Source organism: Trachymyrmex septentrionalis, unplaced genomic scaffold (assembly GCF_001594115.1).
Source record: "Trachymyrmex septentrionalis isolate Tsep2-gDNA-1 unplaced genomic scaffold, Tsep1.0 scaffold75, whole genome shotgun sequence".
Lineage (NCBI taxonomy): Eukaryota > Metazoa > Arthropoda > Insecta > Hymenoptera > Formicidae > Trachymyrmex > Trachymyrmex septentrionalis.
In genome coordinates this window covers 902,260-922,751 of record NW_017305938.1, presented here as the reverse complement: position 1 = coordinate 922,751, position 20,492 = coordinate 902,260, and the positions used below count along the sequence as shown (strand labels likewise).

At 30.2% G+C, this 20,492-nt stretch overlaps 1 protein-coding gene across 1 annotated transcript in view; it reads right to left on the bottom strand.

Moving 5' to 3' along the window:
• LOC108754070 (neuronal acetylcholine receptor subunit alpha-7-like) overlaps nucleotides 1-20,492 on the bottom strand; it is a 222,383-nt gene that overhangs the window by 55,969 nt on the left and 145,922 nt on the right. Inside the window, exon 3 of the mRNA XM_018496113.1 lies at nucleotides 18,745-18,789. Coding sequence (XP_018351615.1) covers nucleotides 18,745-18,789 — 45 coding nt within the window. The remainder of the gene's footprint in view (nucleotides 1-18,744; nucleotides 18,790-20,492) is intronic.

Genomic DNA, 20,492 nt, shown 5'->3' with positions numbered 1-20,492 from the left:
TATATATATATATATATATATATGGATAAATCGACACAATATTATATAAAATAAAAAGCATGTCACACACGAGAGAAGCATCTTTATTATCCTAAAACTTGTACAAACATTTTTCAGTGCATTATAACAAAATGACATTAATGCTACTTGTTTATTACACCTCATCAAGGTTGCCACTAATAATAATGTAATCGCGGTAGTATTTCATGTAGCATTAATAAAACGTTACGTTATAAGAGCAGCGAAGTTTCATTAGCGTCACTAATTAATTATGCGAAGAAATTGTTAGTCAACGATTATTTACGTTCAAGAAACATGCGGTCTAATCGCTCGTTTATTTCTTTTTACGGCTTAACCGTTTTTAATTGGCGCCGTTATTAACGCGGAGTCAACTATTTCTGTAATTCAGATAGGTTAAAGAGTTACAGATAATTAAGAGGAATCGAGGCTCTATTTTAATTTTAATACGCGGAACGCCGCGCGCTGTGCATCTACCTTTCATTGCTACCTAATTAAACTCCCGTAGCGGAATATGAGAAAGTCGCTTTATTGTTATTAGGTATGAAGAACGCGGGATAAAAACGGAGAAGTAAAACTGCGCGACGAAAAGACGAAATGGTGAGACAAAGGCAATATAAAAGCAAAAACAAAAAAAAAAGAAAAGCGAAAAAAGTGATAATATAAATTACGATTCTGCGAGCCTCGTATTGCGAAGATTAACTCTTATGCATGCGAGTTTCTTCCCTGTATGCAATCCTCTTTTTACAGTTAATCCTTTTCGTCATTGTTCTATCCCCGAGATTTGCAACGTTAGCGAAGTTATCGCATTTGCTGTTGCGAATTGTATGTACGTTCACAACTTTCTTCCTCTTCCCTTTTCTTTTTCCCCTTATTTTCTTTCTTTCTTCCACTTATTCCCGCTCTCTGCGGTTAAATTAGACCAACAAACAGAAAAGTGTATTTACGAACGTAACGTGCAGGGCTCGAGAAGGCTGCGCTGCCATGGCACTACCTTAATCACGTTCGCGGCGCACGTATCGTATATTTACCCTGATGGTAAATACGCCATTTCGCCTTAGCGCATAACGTATACAGATGCACGAGGCGTACATGGTGTGTCCATTAATCGCGATCAGCACGAATGGAACTGGGTCGGCCAAAGTTTCGCATTATCCGCAGGATTTTCGCCCAGGGTCTCTCTTATAATGATTCTCCACAACATCCGTCTAATATCTGATCTTTTTATATTTCCAAACATAAAACACGATTCATTCATATAAAAACAGGCTTAATAACTTGATCCTTATAATAATAGAAGAATAATAACTGTTGAAGAGGCTTTACTGTGAGAACTTTCTCAAGATGTTATTTATCATCATAAATTAATTAGAGTCTGACCGAAACTTTTACCGAAATTAGAAACAAATACTCATTATGTGTCAGTTTAGAGTAAAACTATATAGCTCTTCTTCATAAATATTAATTTTAATATGTGTAATTATTGTTTCAACAATTAAATTATGATGTTTATGAAGAAAAAGTACTTATATTCTTTGGCCAAAATTGACACACAATCAAAATTTTGGTTTTCGATTTTAGTCGAAATTTAATTATTGTGATATTTATGAAGAAAAAATATGTGATATATGAGCATATCTATACATATAACCTTTATAAAATTCCTATTTTTTAATTTTGGTTTTAGTTTCGATTGAAATTAACTGTAGCTCGGTATTTCAGTTCAATTTCGGCAAAAGTTTCGGTCGGATTCTATAAATTATGTATCATGTCTTGTTACGTACAGGGAAGAGTAAAGAAACTACAAACACCTACTTGAACAATTAAACAAAGCCAAGATTATTCATCGATTAATACACGCAAAAAACAATTTTGCTAAAGTCTCTAAAAATTTAGACAAATATATACAACTGTAAAAATAAATTTTGTTGGAGTATCAAAATAACTATAAAATACTCGAGCTGATTGCTAAAATGTTATAAAACTTTTTGCAGTATTGTTCATCATGCTTGAGTTTCCTATACCTAATTTTTTTTATAGTCTAACAAAATTATTTTCTGATTTGTATTTACTTAAATTTTTATAGACAATAAAATCGTTCTTTATTTGTAGAAATTTTTATTTAAAATTTTTATACTTCAATTATTTAGTTTTAAATTACAATGCAATTAACATTCAAATATTAGCAATATAAACTATAATTTTAAATAAAAAAACGAAAATTTTTTGTTCGCAATTAGTTACCACGCGAGACAATATTAAATTAAATTTGTCTTTTGCTTAAAATTATACATAGTTTATATTAATAATATATTAATGTTAATTATTATAGTTTAAAGAGTCGATATTTGAATAAAGATTTTTTTACTTAATAAATAATTGTCGGCCTTTTCCATTAAGTGTTCGTAATTCTTCTATTCTCCTATACATAAAAATTATCAAAAATGATATATATTTTAAATGGTGAGTTCTTTCACATGTATATACATATATAATGCGACACTAAGCGTATACATATATATCGGATACAAGAAATGAATGGTTATCACTATTCTACGATACCGTAATAAATAGTATGGTACGCATTTTCCTCACTCTCTCCATAAATATTTAAATTGTATAGAGTATCTTCAGCAAATACGCCGCGCTAGGATTTACCCCACAGAAGTAAAAAAAATAGGAGGAGTGGAGGTAATTTTCACGCAACTACTCTGTTACATATCTTTATGTTATATTAGTATTGTGTTAATAATTTCAGTTTCTTACTGTTAATATATTAATGAAATTATTGTGAGTTAAATGGATTTGTCATTGTGTTAAGTAGCATCATCTCATAAATTATAATCTACGTAAAATGATTACTATAGGACGTACAAAAGATTTAGTGATTATTTCGTGATACATGAGAGGAATAGTTGTATAACAGTTGTATAAGGCATGTTGTATAACAAAATACAAGTACTTTGTTCTTGTATTCTTTGTTTAGTTTGTTGTCTTGTATATCCCACCTGTTTGGGATATATAGCATTTTTAACAGACGGGATTTATGCCCAAAGCATACAAAGTGCACAGATGGAATTCAGTGCACTATATATAATACAATAAAAGCATTACATGAAATATGTACCTCATGTCATAACACTTGTAATACATCTGGGAAGATTGTAATTATTATTTATTACTTCATATACATATTTATCATTCTTATTTCTTAATAAAACTTTATAAACGCATTTTATAAGTTATTGTGTCATTTTACGTCTTATTTATATGCATTATTTGTAAATTTTTTATGAGCATATCCCCCCCCCTCCCCCTATGAGTAGCCATATATCCCACCCCTATGGAATATACGTCAAAAATGCAAGGGTTTAAAAAAGTTTATTTTTTAATACGAAATATAAATATTTCGGATTTCTAATATTTTTTTCATAATAATAGACAAGTACAAAGTTTTTATTGATATAGTTCATTTACTTTAAACATAGTAAATAATACTTAATAAATTAAGTTTTTGATAGGTTCGTATATATCGGAATTACCCTATATTTTTGCAGAGATTTACTGTCTATCTTTGGAACAAACACGTGTACGATCTCGCTAGTTTGGATACACGAGAATAATCTCTGACGATCACCAGCATTCGTCGTACAACGTGACAATGCGAGTTTGCATTAAAGTCAGTGAGATATGAAATATCTATGAAATAGATGTATATATTTGTGAATAAATAAATAAATAATGAATTTAAATTGTCAACAATTTATAAACAAAAAGAATTAATTGATTTACAAAATTATTTGTAGCTTGTTTGCTAACATCTTGAATTTATATTGTGATTATATTTATATGTACAATTCTTTTATGACAAAAAGCAATGATAATATTGTTGCTTTATATTAATATAAATTTCAACTTCGCTTATTTATCGGGAATCAAAGTGACTTCATCTCGTAATAGTATTACATTATCTAAAATTAACTGTAACAATTTCGAGTTAATACCCGCAAAGTTACACGATCCATCGTTCTCTCATAGCTAATGCTACAAAACCCGTCAAAGTACCTACGTGTCCCGCGCAACTTGTGCCGTCAGAGCACGAGCAAAGAAGATACTTTATTAGATTCTTTTTACATCGGCGCCCGCATCGCGTACGCTTGCAAAAAGCTTCGATCGTGCGCAAACAACGAAGCGGTTATTCAAAGCAATCAAGATGAAAGATTCACTCTGTAAATGTGCGCGAAAAGAGAGAGAGAGAGAGAGAGAGAGAGAAAGGTTTATCGTGTGCGCACACAGGAACAAACACATACACGCACGGATGAGCGTGAAAGACGCAAACGAGAGAGAAGTAAATGGAGACTCATAAAAACGCTGAGTAACTCGGGACCAATATAAAGCACGCCAAAGTGAAATCGAGCTTGGCACGTGGAGATCGAGCGCTTCGCGCCCGGAGTTTACAGCCTGTCAGTGGCTAGACCTTGACGAATGGCTGCGGAATTTGCTCGAATCGAATGGCCCCTGTCCTATTTGGCCTGCGGCCTTGAGAATCACACAATCCAAGAGAGAGAGAGAGCGAGAGAGAGAGAGAGAGAGAGAGCCATCTGAATTCCACTTCCGTCCGTATAATTCTTCGACGGAAGTTAAATGCCAGCTTCCTCGCGTTCTCCTCTTTTCACGCGGAAAAAGTCCGTGCCTTGATAACACTCTTAAAACTTCCTCTCAGGTATCTACTTCTAAGTTGACGCGTTTGTCTTATTCATCTTGCCGTTGCTTTGGAGCAATACGTACACGATCTCGCTAGTTTGGATGCGCGAGAATAATCTCCGACAATCACGAGTATTCGTCGTGCAACGTGACAATGCGAGTTTGCACTAAAGCCAGTGAGATTTTACCCCCCCACAGCTTATAACACATTCGTGCCCTTTGATCAGAGAAGTACCAGCAGCTAGTGGCGTAACTCAATTTTCGACGAGAGCTAGTTAATGCACCCTCGATTACTCAAGCGACCTGAATTTATCGGAAAACAGCACCCTGGTGTAAGGAGCACCCTTCTTGCTCCAGCGGACATGCGAGGTGGATTCGTGATAGTAACCCGGACCGCATGTAACTGTAACCACGACGATAACACCGTAATCAACTCTGTCCTAGGATCCGTATAATGCACGTGTACATTTCAGATACGTGTGTTCTGATCTGTGTAAATTTTAGATTCGTGTCTATATTAACATTAAATGGATTATTTCGATTGCTAGCTCATATTTAAACAACTATTTCAATAGACTATTTTTAATAGGCTATATTCGTATTTAGGCCACTCTGTTATTTCCTCTTTAAATAGAGACGTAATTGAATCAAATAAGAAAAGGGTTAATATATATATATGTATATATGATTGAAACTAAATCTAATCCCTAATATTTTTGTATAAAAACTTTAAATACATCTTTCAGTTTTTTCAAACTACGCGTTGCTTATTGTCGTACTTGAAACGCAATCATAAATTGAAACTGAAATAATAATATCACAAAAAAATTGATAGTCGATTTGGTAATGTGTGTGACGCTACTACATAGAACATTTTAAAATCTGCAAGGTACTTATTATTGCGAAAAATGTAACCAGAATGTTAATGGTTTTGGCACAATAACATTAATATTACAATCTGGAATCGCAAATATTTTTAAAGTAAGCAAGACGTTTGAAATTTTATTCCAATTCGTTAACTTCATATAGGAAATAATGAACGAGCTCAACAAATGAGAAAGCTTCTTCATTGAGAAGAATTCAACTGCTTGGCTGAAAACGACTTTGCGCTCGCATTCTGATCTTTCGTAATAATGTGCTTCCAGGATTAATTAACTATCTTGACTTGTATTTTATTTGATATCTTTTTCTTTAATCCTCAGTTCGTTACACGGTGTAAGAAGCTCTCAGAGACGAGAATAAACTTCATTTATTTTGGCGTCTTTTTTTATATGTATATAAAATAATTTTAGGTATTTAATGTACTAAAATGGAACTTTTTAATTTCATCGAAATCTACTTTAGTACAAAGTAAAAAAATGAAATAATAAAAATTAAATAATTGATGAGAATATAAATCTATAATAATTTTTAATTATTTGCTTGAACAAAATTGCTAACTGCAGATAAACATTTAACGTATATTATATAAACTAGGATCTAATTCTAAAAATATTTCAAAAAATTTCTATAAAAGTAGCAATCTTTTAATAAAATTGACATTATCTTTTATCATACATTCTACAATTTAATTTAAAGATGTTTAATTTAAAAACAATAAGAATCTTATATACTAAGTTTAATAAGAATCTTAACGTGAGAAATATATCTTAATTTATAATCTTAATTTGGAAGATGTATAATAAACAAATCTTGTATAGATACTTAGGCACTTTTAAATGTGCTAAGAAAATATTTACAGACATCGTCATTATAGACCTACTTTATTCAGCCACTGCTAGGTGAAATCTAAATAATTCATATTTCGCATAAAATATGCCTTTGCATTGCAAGCTTTTAACGAGAGTCCTTCGAAGAAGCAGCCTAACTCTTGAAAAATTGGCTAATTTGCTCTCAATTGCATGTATATTCTGGAAATATAAAAAAATACGAATAAAAATAATAATAGTATATAGTTCTATAGAAAAACTTTATTAGCGTTAGATTTAATTTTTATTTGAAAAAACAAAATATTAGTCAAATTTTTCTTTTCATATATTTTAAATCGTGAATATTGTTAAAAATGCTGATCCCAGCATTGCATAAGCAAATATGCGCGTTAAATTCATAAATCGGCTCAATTGAATATAAATCGACAGCAAATTTGTCGGAAACAGACATTTCGATAGCATTATGCAATTATCAAAAATAGAAATTATATAAAAATAGAAATTCCTACTTTCCTTTCTTGCATTGTTAATGAATACAAACTAGCGCGAACTTGATCTTTAAATTAATAATATAAACGTAATCTTTTTATTTCTAAAAATATGCAAGTTAATACATGATTGCATGTAGTAATTTAAGTAATTATAAATTTAAAAAACTTATTAAAGAAGTATTTCAATTTGATATAGTGCCATCAGTAAAAAAAAAAGATTACTATCTTTAACAATTCGATTAAAAAATAGTTGTTTTCACAGAGTATGTTTTTGCTCAGAGCTTTTTCCTTGGACCTTTTCTGATTGTTACTCGCGAATTCCACACAAAAGATAATTGAAATTGTTCGCGTGGGATATAGGATAGCTGGAACATTACAGTTGGGCGTACCCGCCGACTTCGGCAAATATTCCGCTCGTTGGTCGCTGGTGTACTCAAAGCTTGTGTCGGAGAAATAGTAGAAACATCGTTTCCAGCTATGGATGGATTTATACAAGAAGAGGAATTTGAGGAAATATATGCGTATCTATTGTTTAAGTCCGGAAATATCTTTGTTAAAAGATTGTAACCTCATTGACGTAAGAATAGCAAATGTATAACGAGAAAAATGATATTTATTTCATAATTCTTTAAATTTTTTATTTTTCGGGAAAATAAAGAGGTAAAACGTGAATAGCAAAGGTTGCGAGGAAAATTACGTAGAACATACACAATTGTATATAGTAATTGTAAATTTAAAAAATACATTAGTAAATAGCTAATAAAAAATATACCGCTAAGTAATTTAGCGTGTTTGTTAAATTATTTAAGTGAACTATTTTCTATTTTAAGTGAATATAATAATGTTATATTGAATATTACATTGTATTATGTAAAAATATTAACAAAGAAAAATGTTATGACAATAGCACCGATAAATGATTACCAATTTTAGTCAATGATTAATCTATGGCTAAATATGATTTAAAAAATAATAAAAGGCTCTCTAAAGAATATAAATTACTAGATATAAATCATTAAATATAATATGATAATTAAGTATAATTAAATATCAAATGTAAATAAATTATATTATTAGTATCTGATATCTTGTTGAAATCATTCTATATATCGATAATTCTCTAAATATGTTTCCTACATTATACAGCACACAAAATTATAATAGGATTCTATTGCAAATTAGATTTTCTAAAGTGAGATTTAGTAAATCAAATTAAATATTAGAAGTCTAAAGCACCTCTGGGGGTACGAAATTGGTAACGGAGCTTTAACCTTTCATTTAAAGGACAATCTAACCATTAAACTTTCCAGATCTATATCTTTGATCTTCATTCAGTCTTAATCCCCTTAAGCGAAGATCTTGTTATACTCTATGATACAAAGCGAAAGGAATGCATAAAGCTGAGCTTAAGATTTTCGTATTTAGAGAAGATATCCCCTGATTTATATAGGTCTTGGAAAATTTGTGTAAGCGATTGACTCGGAATTTTAAATATTCAGTCTCGGATAAATATTAATAGAGTCTTGTATTATAATTATTTCTACAATATATGTATTAATTTTTAAATGAAAAAAAGAAATATCTTTTTATTATTACTTTATAGTCGAGCATTAACATTATTTCTATTTTTTACAAAACCTAAAAAATTATTTAAAAAATATTTTAGTTTCAAATAATGTACAATAATTAAAAAAATATCTTTTTGAAGTAACATGTAAATTATTTTTCGTGATTAAATTCAATTATGATTTCTAAAAAGATTTGTAATGCTTCTTTCATTTTCAAGCTTTAAAGACGAACGAGATCACTCAAATTTGCAATGAATTTTACAGTGACCTAATTAATAATTCAATAATACGCGTACCTTTTAATGCCAAATAATTCTTTTTTTCGATATAAAAGAACGCGGAGAAAAAGCGTAATTAAAACGAGGTACCCCGATATCGTGAGCGCTGCAATTAATTTGCGGAAATATGGCATGGTATTGATTAAGGCAGTGGCGGGATTAAAAGTAAGTCGATACGTGACGGCCGTTCACAATTCATAAAATGCCAATTGAAACGATCCAGATGATATTGGCATTTTTTAAAGATATGTATCCAAAACCTTTCTTTTTGTCAAGAGACCCTCAGCGGTTCGTAAACAATGTCCCACGAATATTGTAGGTCCGATAGCTGCATTTACATGGCAAGGGAAATCTATTCCTAATCAGTATGCGAAAGCTATTGAAAGCTACCCGCATATCGTACCAGCGTTCTTTTACACCGCGTTACTCTCTACCCAAATCGATACAGCCTTTTCATATACAATACCGCATATTGCAAGATCTTTCATGAACGAGTTCTTGTTCACGCTAAAAACAAAAGATAAGGTATCGCGCAAGCATTGAAAATTAAATCGGCGTAAAATTGATATCGAGTGATCGCTTCATCTCTTACTGTACGCTTAATTAAGCAATTATATTTAATGGATAATAAATAGCGCTACTTGATCGAGAGTCCTCATAATTAGTGCATACAAAAAGGGTAGTATAATTTGACGTGTTTAATTAAGATACTAGAAACTTTCCTCTCGATAAGTAGCACAGTTGGATTATTTATGATTGAAACTTTCAGGTGTGCAGTACCCATTAATGGCTAAATCGAACTTTAATCTAAAACTTATCGTAAATGTATTTTTCGTATCTTTTTAATCTTTATTTGGAATTCGTTGTTAAAAGTTTCCTAAAAAGATCAGACGTAAACTGTGTGAAATGCAAACTGTCACCTCCAATCTACTTCTTTGCGATTTTCTGCGTCAGGAAGTTTTAGACGAAATTATTGGTGTCCATTTTTTATCCATTTACATTTAAAAATCATTTTGTTTTACTTAAAGAAAAAAATATTATACAAAGGTGTACATTGCTGTGCAAATTTTTTTTATTTCAATTTTCCAATTCCAAATATTTGATACAAAAAGCAAATATGGAATCCGCTTACAAAGTTAAACCAGATATGTACCATCATTTTGATAGATTTGCTTTTCTTTGAAACAAAGAGAATCTGTACTATCTATATTTTTGAGAATTTCCAGTATTTTTTCCGTGATTATTTCAAAAATAAAAAACTCGTCCTAGAAGCATCCAAACTTTTTGTATCTCCACGATTTGCGTGTGTGTAAATCATTTCTTTCCGCATTTTCGAATCCCAAGTGGATTGTACCGAGTGAATGAACTCGCCTAAGTGCACGGTACGAAGTGGAGAAACCGTGAGACGCGTCGGGTGCGGAAGATGGAGAACGAAAAGATGCGGTACATGAGGCCGAAAAGGGAAAAAGAAATAACTCCCGCTATGATGGAAGGAGATTCTGACTTCGCTCATAATACCGGTTGGCCCATTAAAGCTCACCAAGACTCACTAGTGTTCTTCTTGCTCGAGTGCTCTCTTTCCTAGAATCGAGCAAAGAGTTACATCAGGACAGAGAACTTTGCAATAATCATGGATTTTCTCGTGCAAAGAAATTTGTATAACTTGAATAGAGACGTTAGAAGATTAGTCGTTTTAATACTATTCTATCAATGACAAAATATTATTTTATGAGATTTAAATAATGTTAGATAGATCAGAAGCAACAAATCTCTTGGAGTTTGGAGAGGATAAATCTTTTGAAATTATTGACATATTAATCCTCTAGGGGCAAGTATTGGAATATTTGCAACGTTCATTTTAAAATTAAATTCGGGATAACTTCGGGATCTATGCAGATTTGTTACTTTGAATTGAAGATGGATGTATAGAGCATTGACACTAAAATATAAGACTTGTAACCGCTAGAAAAGCTATGCATCATATATATGTATATAATGTAAATATATATTAATATGTATATATATCGATTTTTCAATTATAAGAAATTTTTTAGCAAAATCAGTAAAACAATTTTTTCGTAACAAGCCAATGCCGTTCACAGAAGTTTAAGGATGTATCATTCTTTAAGTGTAATTTTTTCAAAAAATGACTCTCTGAAATTAAAAATTTAGATTTACTGTATAAAAATGAATATTATTTTTACATGTTATATACATATAAAATAATCTAATACTCAATATTATATTTAGCAATACAATTTTATAATTTAAGTGAACATTTTCTCATTTTATCTTAATTTTTTAAAAAATACTACTTATTGAAATAATTTTAATCCAGATTCTAAATTGTCGCCAAACGCTTTGGATTACTTTCACAAATATAATATAGAAAAAATCTGTGACCTTTTCATAATTTTTTAATTTTATTAAAAATACGTGTAAAATATTCTTAAGATATTCAGAGGATCTAGACACAAACTCAAATTAAGGCTGCTTGTTTTAAATTTTGTTACTAATTCCTAAATAATTCCTGTTTTTTGAAGGAAGTTAAATAAGTTCGTTTCTCTTTTGACACGCGTACTAACATTCGCAAGAAGTCGCATTAGTCACGCTTCAAATGTGATTCGCATACTGATGCACTTACACGTAATACATCGTCCTTGGCGCGAAGTTTTATATTTTATGTCGCCCAAGTTGCACTGGTTTCCACTCTTAGCACGTAGTAAAGCACACCACTGCCCGAGAACCCTATGTGCACCTATACATTATTTTTACCTCACGTGATTTATCGTCCCCACAGCAGTAATGGAACTCGCGAAGCCTGTCTGACATATGTGTAAAGGATTGCTTACGTATAAACATGGTAATATAAACATCAGATAGGCGTTATAAATAAATGCACTCGTCAATCGTAGAAACATTTCAGAACGGCGCATTAACATCATAATTGATCGTTGGACTGTGAAACAGTTCAGTGCATATGTAGAAATGAAAGAGTCTCCTTAAGATCTACGAAAAATTCCACGTATGGTATTTCAATGGTCATCGAATAGCTCTCCATCCCTAATACTGCACTATATCGTCCAAAGGAAGATACCTAAATGATACGAACACGGTATCTCCATTATCCGATAGTCCATGGAATCCCTGGGCAGCCATTTCGCCAGTCTAGCGCGCAACTATCACCCATCTATTGGAAGAAATTGCCAGACGCCTCGGGATAGTTGTGCAGATTACGATACATCCAGAACGTGTTCCGCTCGCAAGATACTTTGCGCGTGTTCTTGCCGATGCTTTTGCAATACCGTTTGCTCTAGTTGTATTCCTTCAGCCACGGCGAAAATTATGTAAATGCATTTCCTTTCTGAGTTTCGATGCGCGAGAGAGGCGATGAGGCGAAATGCAACGCCGCGCCATCTCGTCGCACCATGTTTCCACGAATTTCATTTTTACATAAATTTTATCATCGATCATCCCGTCACTCAGTCACTAAGATAAAATGACAAAGTGCACGCTTGATATGAGATATGCACACCGACAGTTTGGTGCAAGGCAATATAAAACGGGTAATATCCATATTCATTTAACTATAAGGGAGACCAGGGCACCATCAGTCACAAAAATTCAAATTCTTAAAAGCACATCGAAATATCAAAATTTGTGTATCATTTTTTTTATAATTAAAGCATAATGCATATTTTAAAATTTAACAAATGTATTTAGTAAATATTTATTGTATTAGTTTTCAAGAAAAAAATAAAAACATATTTTTAAAAAAATGCCCATATTCGGAGTACCATAAGTCGCACACAAAATAGTAGAATTATACAAAAAATAATGATGACGAAAGTTAAAAAGTATTTTTAATTAATTTACACATTCTTAGCAAAGTCACTAATACAATAAAATATAATTAAAAACTAATAATTATTAAATAACAAAATAGAAAGTTATAAGAAAACAAATGAGAAATAATCATTTAATATAAAATAAAAAATTTATTACAATAAAATAAAATTAATTTCTTAGAAGTATAAACTGCCCTTTTAGTATATATATTTTCTGTATTGTCCCGTTTCATCATGAATATTTAATGACCCATGGTATACCCTAACTATATTTTTTAATTATACATTTAATAGAAAACTATAAAAAATAAACGTTAGATTATTACTTGTAATGTAGTAAGTTAAGAAAAGATGCGCAGAAACTTGCACCTTATCTTCATACATGTATCTTCTACAATAAAGATATTAAAATACTTTTACACGGTTAAAAAATTACTATTGCACCACGGAAACCATTAATGATTGATGCTTTTCGATACGACGGAATTTAATCACTGCTACTTAGATAAAAAGTACGAGCAACGAAGTAACAGTTGTACTGTACCAGTAGTATTAATTTAAACATTCTAAATGATGTTAAACAATCGATGACCCCCATGGTATCCCGTGATCCATGGTGCTCCGATTTCCCCTATATGTCAATCTTATATCATCTAGATATTTTAGACATGATTCGTATAATCATGAGCAATAATATACAATTAAATTATTAATAATATTGTAAATTATAGTAATAAATTTACAATAATAATTATACGAATCATATTAAAGGATATAGTGAATTTCATGCTATCAACGTTATGCAGGAGTAACGTATAAGTTTTATTTACAATGTTTTACTGTGACAAAGATTGATGTATTAAATTGATTCATCACTTAGTTTGCAATCAAAACATTAATAAAACATTGTTCCCTCGGGTTGAAAACATGAATCGAAATTGCTTTATGAGCGAGTGTGAATGCATTGAAGATAATCGCTTCTGACATATAAATAGAATCTTTTGATTATGGTCTTATATTTTTCCAATTTATATGCGAGTAATAGTATTGCTCGCAACGTAAAGTGATAACGTTTTGGTCTAAAAATGAAATATTGCATGTGCTGCGCATGATTTAATAAACTACTCGTACAGATTAAGTTAATAATTTCTGGCGACGTGATTGCGAGTGTCGAATGCGTTTGCAGCATTCGTGCGAACTGTGTTAGAGTATAACATCGTATAAATCATTTACAAATTAAGCCAATTAAATATCACGTTCCTGTTATTCAGAGGCTACTGAAGAAAAAATTATAGTTTTTCTGAAAAGTACAAACGTTTTTTTTTTCTTGTAGACCTCTATTATATCTAGATAAAACCATTCAGCTATCTCTCAATATTGCAGAGAGAGAGATACAATCTATGCATTTTGAACATGGAAAAGTAAAATGTATTCCGTTCTTCCTAGAAGATAGATTTAATTTTAGCTCTCTATTTGCATTCGACACAAGTGTATCTGATAGCGACGCTACCAGGAAATATACAACATCATATCAATACTCACGGATGTCGAATGTTCTTTGAATATCTGCATGATTTATATTTGCAAACGTATCGGCATTTTAAGTCACATGCAGCTGCGTGTTACTTCCGTATGTATTGGCCATCATGAGACACGAAGGAAAGATTAAACTGAAGGAAACTGACGTTTCTATCTTGGCATAGTAGTAAGAAGCCTCGAAATTGCAAATGTTTATACATTTACTTATCAAATACCGTGGAATAACATTCCAGAAAAATATTACATTGCAAGAAAAACATACCTATATCAATTACACAAAAGAAACGATTTTGCTAAAGTATCTAAAGATTTAGCTGGATACAGATCTGAAAATAACTTTGTTAGATCATCAAAATAATTACGTAGGAAACAAGCATGATGGGCAATAAGATATGTTGTAAAAAGTCTTTACATTGTAGCAATCAGCTTGAGCATCCTATATAATTATTTTGACAAGTCAATAAAATTATTTTCAGATCTGTGACTAACTAAATTTTTAGATACTTTACCTTTTTTTCCACGTATGTTAAAATATATTTAATCTGTAATAAAAACTATGGAAACGTGATGCATTAAGGCGATTAAGGAGTTCATCCTCTAGACGTGAATGTTGCACTGTTCACTTTAAAATTAAATTTTGAATAAATTCGGGATGAATTTCCGGAACTGTAGATTAGTTATATTTAAGAACTGAAAATGGAGATGTATGTAGCATGGAATATTAAAATATAGCAGCAAGATAATCGGATCTTATATATTGTTTAGTATACCCAATACAATCAACTCGTTGTTTGTGAGTAATTAAATTACACGACAAATTTAACAGATAGCATTAGTAAGTCAGTGCAGGCTGACTTAATTGCATTTGTTTATTGAAAAGAGAATGTAAAGAGAATAATGTTTTTAATGTACAAAAAAATGAACTATTAGAACCGCGCTAATTATTTGATGCGATTTTTGTGACTAGAAACAATTTTTGTGACTAATGAAACAATCATCAAATTTTAATTCTAAACATTTCAATCCTTATTGTGGTCATCTTCTTTGGTCTGTGGATATATTTCAAAAAGACGATATTTATAATATGGGTTATTGTTTTTGTAATAATATTATATACATATCAATAAATATTTCAATACATAATTTAATAATTCAATATATTAATTTCAATATATTAATAAACTTATAATTTTATAAAAGCAACATTAATTACTTTATTTTCCATTTCTCTTACATTTTTTATAAATTTATATTAAAAAAGAGAAAAACATATATTTAGGTCACATTAGGTATATGTGTAAAAGAGGAACCAATTCTGCAAATATTTAAAAAAATGACACATTTTCATATATTTACATGTATACTCAATATGACCTAAATGCTACTTTTTTCAAATCTTTAGTGTATTTATGTAAATATTTGAAAGTTTCAAGATAGTTGTTTAATGCTCAAAAATGTTTCCTCTTTTGAATCTAATCATCAGTTTTTTCAATTTTAATTTATCAAAAAATTAGAAAAAGATTACAAAGCTTAAGTAAACCTGTAGAGTCTGGTTATTTCACTTCAACTTACCAAAAGACTATATCGATAAAATATCCACAGATTATTCAAGACATTTTGGAGTAAAATGAATAAAGAAGCTGTTCTTTTTCTGACAAAATGCCGTCCTTAAAGGATTAATTTAACGTTGATGGCATTGTATTGAGATAAAAACGGAAGTCTTGTCGAGAAAATCCGGAATATTAATTCGCAGTGACAAAAGATTAAGGTCGTGCTGAGCGAGATTAGGGCCAATCAATAGCGTAACGATCACGACCTTCGCCATCAGCGTCGTTGTTGGAATTGTCAGATGCGCCGAAGGGGCTCCACGTGTCCGATGCGGTGCAATCCGTCAATCAAACCGAAAACGATCGTTGGTAGAATCGTCAATGTTTTGAATTTAGGTCATTGCAAAGCTCGCATGAGCTCGTGCGGGATTGAACTTGCGTAAGCCGTCCTATAAGCCGGAAAAAATAAACAACGGCGAGCGCTTTCGTGCGTCGGAAGCGAGCAGATCGGAAGCCGAGCGCTCTCTCTCTCAAGAAAACATTGTCGCAATCCTAATAAGGACGCACCCTCGCTCCCCGTGCTCTGGCAGTAACCTGTTGCAGCGATTCTATTAATAGTTCGGATGCCGATAAAAATCCGATCCGACCTCGTTACGTTACCTGGTTACCCCGACGTTTTCCTAACACATGTCTTGAAATAAGATAACCGGACTCTATAAGCCCTTGCTAAGCTTTGTGATTTTTTTTCTAATTTTTTTGTCGAGTCCAAAATTGGAAATTAGTGGTTATATTCAAAAGAGGAAATATTTCACATAAGAGGGAATATTAATAAAAAATATAAGACATATATTCAAATATTTATATATAGGTAAAATTTGAAAAAAGTAGCAATATTTAAAATGTTTACGCATAAAAAATCTTTACAAAACAAACGTTTAATAATAAAAGATATTTCAATTTTGAAAATTTTAGTGTTTTTTAAATCCAAATACATCGTGCTTGTTTATTAAAAAAACGAAAACGAGAACAAAACAATTTAATATATTAAATAGAATATTTATATAAGGACAATGAGCCTAGCACGGTGCGAAACAGATTATATTGTTCAAACTTTACATTACATACAAAAATTGTTTTGATATATCATTACCATACAAATATGTGACATAATTAAAAAAAATGAAATGTTAACAAAACGCATCTTTTCGCCCGCGTAATTTAATTGTTTTGCACCAATATAATACGTTTATTGCCCTTATGTAGATATTCTATTTAAAATTATTAATTTATTGAACCTTTAAAGATTTTGTTAATTTTTAATTTTTAAATTACGCGGGCAAAAAGATGGGTTTTGTTAACATTTCATTTTTTAATTATATCAGATATCTATATGGTAATACGTCAAAACAACTCTTGTATTTAATGTAAAGTTTGAACAATATAATCTGCTTTGCATCGATAGGCATGGTAGGCTCATTGCCCTTACACAGATATTCTATATTTGAAATTATTAGTTCGTTGAGCCTTTAGAGATTGTTAATTTTTAATATATAAAAATTAAACATTCTTTTATGAAGTAATCCTAAACCTAATATGACCCTTTTATCACTTAATATAATCTAAATATATATTTTTCCTTTTTTGGAAAAAAAATTTAAAAAAAATGGAATACAAAATGAGCCACACAATATTACTTTTATATATAATAATTTTATATATAATAAGATTATAAATTCATTAATACATATGTTTATTGATATATAAGAATACACAAAAACTATTTTCCAAACAATGGACATGTTTACTTTTACTTATCTCTTTATCTATTTTCAATGTTTAACAGGTGAATTAGAATTCATCTGGAGTAACAAAAATACAAAAACAGAACGTTACAATCGATGTGTATATGCAATATGCTTACAGCTTGGTTATATTGGTTCTATCTTAGAAATAATTTCGTTTCTTTGATTATAATATCAAAAAAATATAAACTACATATACAATATTGTAAAGTATGAATGCAAAGCTATTATAACATAAACTACTGAAATTAATAACCATTTTTAGGTAGTGTTATATAGGAAACAATTACTTATCTACAAAATATTACATTACCACTACTACATTCTACATTTTGTTTTATTGACGATAACAGAATGAACAAATTGAGCAATAAACTGATGCAATCAAGTCAAACGAATAACCTGCATAAGCTACTACTGCTGTTTGTGAATTAATTATGTACAATTATCTATAAATAGTGAATAGGACGTTTTGAGTATACGCCCATATTGGATCCAATTACCTTACATTAACGATTAAATAAATTATAAATGATTAATTCTTATTCAGCAATATGAAATTTTCAATCTTGCAATGGAATAAGTAACTGAATACTGATATCTTTGCACACACACAATCTCAATATTATTCAGGTCTTTTTAAGAGGTTTCTTTTTTATATCGAACTCTGCTATCTATCCATTTTATTAATATTCATAATTAATATTCATAAAAAATTATCTGTCCCTTAAAAAACAATATTGTCAGTGGAGAGTTAAATTGTGTAATGCTTTGTATGATAGATATCGAGCTGTATGCGGAATTGTTCATGTAACAAAAACGTTATAATTATATGTCATAACGATTTTACGACAAAATAAAAACGTTGATAAACATAAAGTATATGGTGCAATCTCATAACAAGAGTATGTACACACACGTAATTCATAATGATATTTTATTTCACGCCTTTTTACACTATTCGATTTACGTGATGTGACCATTCCACGAGAATATTTTTGGAACAACCGGATAAAACCGGGCAATGTAGTAACACGATATAAATTGGATTACCTCGAACAACTACAAGTCTATCAGGACTACTCGTTCAATTAACTTATAAACAAAGATCTTTTAAAAAATGACTGAAGCATTTCCCACGAATTTTGTGCTGTTCGTGTAAGTGGCAGCTATCAATTGAAAAGACATCGCGGCTAGTTTTATTTCCTTCGTAAACTTCGGAAGATCTTTGAAGACTTACCAGTTTCAGCCAGAGATTCGTGATGAGCAACTGGTTCTTCTCGTCCTGTAACAATAAGTTCAATTCAATATTAATATCATATTAAATAACTGTTTTCATACAAAACGTATTTTGAATTTATTCAAATATGTTTAAATAAAAAATATTCATGAAAAGATAAATTTGAGCAATATGTTCAAATAATGTTCTCATTAAATAGATTTTAATATTTACAGAATATTATAATACATTTTTATATTAATAAAGAGATTTAAAGTCTCCATCCATTAAAATAACTGTAAATAAAATAATGAATAAAAGATGAATAAAAATGAGTTTAAGACACTTTGTATATAATATGTAATTGTATAAATATTTAATGTTTTTTAAAAAAACAAACTTTTAATATTGCAAGTTAATATTATAAATATGTAAGACTTTTCTATTTTAAAAGTGGACACAAGCTTGAATTTTGTTTGAAATTCGTCTGACGCAAAACGAATTAACGCGCTAGAAGCGGCCTCGTAACTCATTATGCAGTTTCATATCGCAATTAAAAATTGCTGCAAAAGAGCGCATGTGTATTTAACAAGGTTTGTGAAGACAAAAGACCTTCATTGCTCAGAATGTCCGCAAGTTGCATAATAATGGTATACAAAGTGCGTTATTTAATCAATTGGACGTTGTTGACAAAGTAAATTATTTGTGCATATTTTCATGACTATCACAAATTTAGTATAATAAATCTTTCTTGGAAATAAGCTTTTTTCACGGATAATATGGCGTTAAAGAAAGATGATCGAGCAACGTTAATAAATTATGAGAAATTTTTGTGCTCATAAATGTATATTACATTAAAGAAGAGAGAGAGAGAGAGAGAGAATATTACAAACAATATTACTCGCTATTTTCAAATATTATACAACACAATAAAATCGTTTGTTTACCAAGATATTTAGTAAAGTGCTTAGTTTATGTAACATTTTATTGTGTAACTTGTAAATATCACTATTATTCTTAACTTATAAAATCAATTTCTGCTGAAATCTTATTATAAAAACGTATTCACAGTAATTGAAATATTTTTTGAGAATTTTTCCACATGTATGTCACGAGAGTTTAATGTATATAATTAATACTACAATCCAAGCTGAATTCTAGAATACTCTGTTGGCTTTTATCAGCTCTCGTACGCCAATTAAAGTCGTCAACTCTTATGAAAACGTAGATTGTTGTAACCAATTCGTTACTGAAAATTGAATAGGAAATTGATTAATATACGTCAGAGTTAGTTTAAAAAATGACCAATCAACGCAAATTCAAAAACTTTTATACGTTTTTGGAAATTTAAACAAAAAGATATTTATTAATACATGCATATAGACATATGCTATAATTACTCTTCTCGTATTAAAATATAGAGTACGTATGAAATTATAAAATCGTTTCAGCCAACAAAATTTATTTTATATCAAATATATTGAAAGTAAAAACTTATCCAGAAATTTCCTAAAAATCTAAAAAGTTTTAATAAATAGGGATTAAACAAAAATATGTATAATTACAGTTATTGCAATTAATGTATACACTAAAAATTATTAATTTAAAGAATTCGTGATTTATAGAATATTAAGTTATATTACACTTTTATAAATTAATATTAATTAATGTTCATTTTTAGTAGTGTAATGTAACGTAATTATACATGAAAGTCTCGTAGAACTGTTATTTATTATTAGTTATACGAACTGTTATTTATATTTTTTTGT